Source organism: Zea mays, chromosome 9, assembly GCF_902167145.1.
Source record: "Zea mays cultivar B73 chromosome 9, Zm-B73-REFERENCE-NAM-5.0, whole genome shotgun sequence".
Lineage (NCBI taxonomy): Eukaryota > Viridiplantae > Streptophyta > Magnoliopsida > Poales > Poaceae > Zea > Zea mays.
The window spans coordinates 125,667,783-125,672,442 of record NC_050104.1 but is presented as its reverse complement, the minus strand read 5'-3'; the positions used below and the strand labels follow the sequence as shown (position 1 = coordinate 125,672,442).

Sequence of the window (4,660 nt, the reverse complement as noted above, 5' to 3'; positions counted from 1 at the left end):
TAAGTCAAGCAGGAGCGCAGTGGCACCGTCACCTTCGCCTCGGTCCTCGACCTGGGTTTGGACCTGAACCAGTCGGAGGAAGGATGTGGCTAAGACCTAAGACTATCTCCAGCAACGTACTCTATATCCATACTCTATATCTATCCTTTATAGTCTCCTCTAAAATATTTCATCCCCTGTATCTCATTCCTCTCCAATAACGTACTCTAAATCATGTCGTCTATACACAAATACCTATGTTAGATACATTTTTTAATTTTTAGTTTTTGTACATACGTATTTGTCATACTTTTAAATGTATTGTACATATTTTAGTTTTGCTAAACCGGTTGTTTAAAGTATTCAAATGGATAGAGAACCGTTTAGAGAAACTATATATATATATATATATATATATAGGATCCAACAACGTACTCTAAATTCAGAGAACCGTTTAGAGGACGTTGTTGGAGGGAGTACATGACGATCTTATCCTCTAAATTTAGGGTACATGACTCTTTAGGGATCGTTCGGTTATTACGGAATGAAGCCCTGGAACAATTCATATCCGAATTGTTTCTCTAAATTATATAAGTTTTGGTTAGCTAGAATAATTCCTGGTGTATTCCTGTGCAAACGAATAGGGTCTTAAAGGTGATTGTTGGAGCTAGTCTAAAGCCCCTACAACTCCTAGGGCCGGTGTCGCACGGGCCGACCGCCACAGTAGTCACTTGGCCACCGAGGGCAACGGTTACGCTCACCGCGTCGGAGAGCTCACTCTACTATCCCAACCTCCTCTGCATCAACGGAGGAGTGGACAACGATCATGTGTGCAACGATGAGCCAACCCTGCTAGGGGAGGAGCCCCGCAGCGCGAGGCGCATCGCCATCGCAACCATCGCGGCAACATCCGACGACACCACGCCGTTTGGAAGCAGGATTCGAGACAGTATAGTATGTTTATCCGGACGAGGCGTCTGATGAGGACGACGAAACTCCCGAGGAAAAGAGCTCCGCTTACAAAGGAACTTGATCCTTGGTGGCATTTTGTTATTCCATATAAATGCTGCTAAGTCATTTTTTGTCCTCACCGGCCGCTTCAGAAGGTCATACGGAACGGACGTCTGAAACTTGCCTTGCTGACTGACCAAGAGACATCTTGTATCTGGCTGTTGCGATAGGCGTACATTGCTGATGATGTCTTGTGCTTACTATAGTTCCATGTGTGCCTGCTACGACAGCCGCGGCATGAGAGGGATACCATTTGCCACCACATTCTCCACACTAGTTTGTTTTACCATCATGCCAAAAGTTAGTGTTGCGACCATCTCCAATTGTTGAGGAACTGACAGCCTGCCTGATAGATGGGTAGCAGCGCGCGGTACATTATCTCAGTGTGGGCCTTGTAGGTGTCCTTCCAAAGTTGCAAGGTTTGCGTGTTCCCTTACCCACACTGTCCATGTTGAATCAGTTGCCGAGTGTAGTCTGCGTATTAGCTTCACCATCAGATATTCAGATAGGTGTTATGCGGTCTTAGATCCTTCGTACACAGCCCTCCATCTTCCTTTGGTTTCAAAAATACAAAGACAAATAATATATTTTTTAAAAAATTTACTTATATCAGTAGGTTATAAAAATATGTTACACGAAATTACTTGACGTACGAAGAGGAGTATAAAAAGAAAAGGCTTTGGATTGGATGGCCAGATGTTGCTATCTTGTGCTGGGAGCACTGACGTCCTCCGCTGTGCCTGTTGCGTGTCAGGTCCAACTCCCGAAAGCCACAAGAAGTCCGCAAGGCGACATCATTTTATTTTTTATTTTATTTTATCTGTTTCGTGATGGGCTGATGGCGGGTCAAGGTTGAAGCCATCAAGGCAACGTACGCCTAGGAGTGGAGACGACGAGAGTGGAGGAGGGCTGCTGATGGGCGGAGGAGACGACCGGAGAGCGGCGGCGCTCCAGCGATCCTCGTCGCCATGGAGCGTGGGCGAGCGGTGGCGGGCGCACGCCGGGATGGTCCTCGTCATGCTCGCCTACAGCGGTTACCACGTCCTCGCCAAGTCCGTCCTCAACGTGGGCATGAACCAGGTCGTCTTCTGCGTCTACCGCGACCTCCTCGCGCTCCTCGTCGTCGCCCCCGTCGCCTTCCTCCGCGAGAGGTGCGCTGCCCCTGCCTGCTAAAACCACTAGTTAATTTCATTTCCTTCTGCAAGCAAACAAGCAAGAAAGGGGGGAGAGAAAAAATCGCATCTTCATCTGCCCTTTATCCGTTGTTGCAGAAGGGTTAGGCCTCCCGTGACGCCTCAGCTCCTCGCTTCCTTCGCTCTGCTTGGCTTCACTGGGTAGGAGTAGGAGTACAAAAATCATCCCTCTGCTCTGCTGATATAACAATGGAGAAGAGCCTCACGTCCTGTGTCCTTGTTTAAATCTATATACGCAGGCTGTATGGGAACCCGCTCCTCTGCCTCGTCGGCCTCCGCTACACAAACGCCTCCTACGCCGCGGCTTTCCAGCCCTCCATACCAGTGCTCACGTTTCTCTTGGCTGCCATTGTCGGGTGACTATACTACATACCATCCATATATATAACCCTCACAATGTATATACCATCATGACAAATTCAAGGTGTCTTTTAGTCTGCATCACTAGGTGAAATTAACAGTCCTGAACTGCCATCAATTCGGGAGCTAATAATACAGCAATAATACCGACTGAATATGACTGACGACTAACTTATCTAGCTACAGTGTTGAAGCGATCAGCGTCTTCACCAAGGACGGCATCCTCAAAGTCACCGGCACGGCCGTGTGCGTCTCCGGCGCCATTCTGATGGCCCTGTACCGAGGCCCATCCTTGATCGCCCTTCTTAGAAGCATGCCCACCGCATGGACGAGCGCTCCCTACCACCCTGCTACCCCCGACTGGTTCACACCAGCCGTGCCCGTGCTCGAGCAGGGTGTAGAAGCATGGCAGCTTGGCGTCCTGTGCCTCATAGGAAACTGCCTCTTGGTGGCTGTCTATCTAGTCGTGCAGGTAACCTTTAGAGCTTGCGATTAATCCCGAGCGAGCCCCTTTCCTCTTTTTCTGTGTGTGTGTTCTTGCCAGCAAGAAGATGAGAGGACTTCACTGTCTATGTTAATCGATCGCTCATGCAGATTTACACATGTCCTCTTTGTGCACTGACTGTTTGCAGGCTCCAGTGATGATAAAGTATCCTGCGAGCTTATCCGTGACAGCTTACTCCTATTTTTTCGCCACAACCTTTATGGTGCTAACTGGAGTATGCGCGACTAGTGGCTTACACGAGTGGGCACTGACAAAAGCCGAGGTCATAGCTGTTCTGTATGCTGTGAGTGACTACTCCCTCTATTATATGCTTAATTAGACTACACCATTTGCATAGCAGTGATGCTAAGACGATCTCCCCTCTCCATTGTATACATATCTATCTATCTATCTATCTGTCAGGGAATTGTCGCATCCTGTCTGAGCTACTCGATCATGACATGGGCGAACAAAGTTCTTGGACCTTCTCTGGTCGCCCTCTACAATCCACTGCAACCAGCCTTTTCCACCGCCCTCTCAACTGTTTTCCTTGGCGACCCAGTTTACCTCGGAAGGTTTGGTTACGTTTCGCACACTGCCCAATGACGACTACTAAGCCAATTCTGCTATTTGAAACATTGTTATTGGATTATTCCTCAAACTAGCATCGATTCCTTTTTTTTTTTTTTGAAACGAAGCAGCATTGATTATATTCTGACCCTGTGTACGCTTGTATTATCCACTTCCAGCGTTATTGGGGGAGTCTCTATAATTGCTGGTCTCTATCTGGTCATCTGGGCTCGCTACAATCAAGGGCAGCGGGCGCCTACGGATGGTTGTTTGGACCCTCTTATTATTGTGGATAATCCAAGAATCCACAAGACACAAGAAAGTCCCTTCGTGTAGATCCTGAAAAAAATGTGTGGATTATCCACACATTTGTATAGGTGGTCTTAAAAGACAGTATACTTCTATTTGTTAAACTTCACATATGCATTCAAATAAACAAGTGGTCAAAGATTGTAGTGAACCTAGGCTCTAATTAGAATTGTATGTTTTGTAGAACATTTTTATAGGCTATTCACCTATCTCTAGCCATCTAGATCCTATCAGTCACCCTGTAAAAATCCATATAGTCCTTCAATCGTTGGAAACAGATAAGGATCCATTTTGACATAAGGAAGATGCTGAGGAAACTTTGGTACGTGAAGTTCTCTATCTCAACACCATTGGTTCACTAATGTGCCTCCTAAATTGCACGATCAAACATTGCATTTGTAGTAAGCTTGTTGGCCAGGTATATTGTCGCCCCACCAAAAGGCATTGGGGTGGTGTGAAACCATCCTCAAATATCTAAAGGGCACTCAAGACCTTGGGTTGTGGTTTTTGCAAAGGGGAGATTTAAGGCTGTCTTCAACAACGTCCTCTATATTCGTCCTCTATATCTGTCCTTTACAGTCTCCTCTAAAAGATTCCATCCTCTATATCTCATTTCTCTCCAACAACGTCCTCTAAATCACGTCCTCTATACTCAAATACTCATATTAAAGACATTTTTTAATTTTATTTTTTGTACATACGTATTTATCATACTCTTAAATGTATTGTATATATTTTAGTTTTGCTAAACCGG

At 46.2% G+C, this 4,660-nt stretch overlaps 1 protein-coding gene across 5 annotated transcripts; it reads left to right on the top strand.

The window, feature by feature from the left end:
• Window positions 1–1,585: 1,585 nt before the first annotated feature.
• Window positions 1,586–4,251, top strand: LOC100192836 (WAT1-related protein). 5 transcript variants are annotated; one of them, XM_008659849.4, is made up of 7 exons: window positions 1,586–2,141; window positions 2,262–2,324; window positions 2,423–2,539; window positions 2,724–3,015; window positions 3,176–3,331; window positions 3,451–3,602; window positions 3,777–4,251. In XM_008659849.4, exons 1-7 carry the CDS (start codon window positions 1,906–1,908, stop codon window positions 3,931–3,933), a joined length of 1,173 nt encoding a protein of 390 aa, XP_008658071.1. In that variant the 5' UTR covers window positions 1,586–1,905; the 3' UTR covers window positions 3,934–4,251. The 5 variants fall into 5 exon arrangements, with proteins under 5 accessions (XP_008658071.1, XP_008658074.1, XP_008658073.1 ...); NM_001138027.2 differs by having other exon boundaries at window positions 1,838–2,141; window positions 2,730–3,015; window positions 3,777–4,208; XM_008659852.4 differs by lacking the exon at window positions 3,451–3,602.
• The last annotated feature ends 409 nt before the right edge of the window (window positions 4,252–4,660 follow it).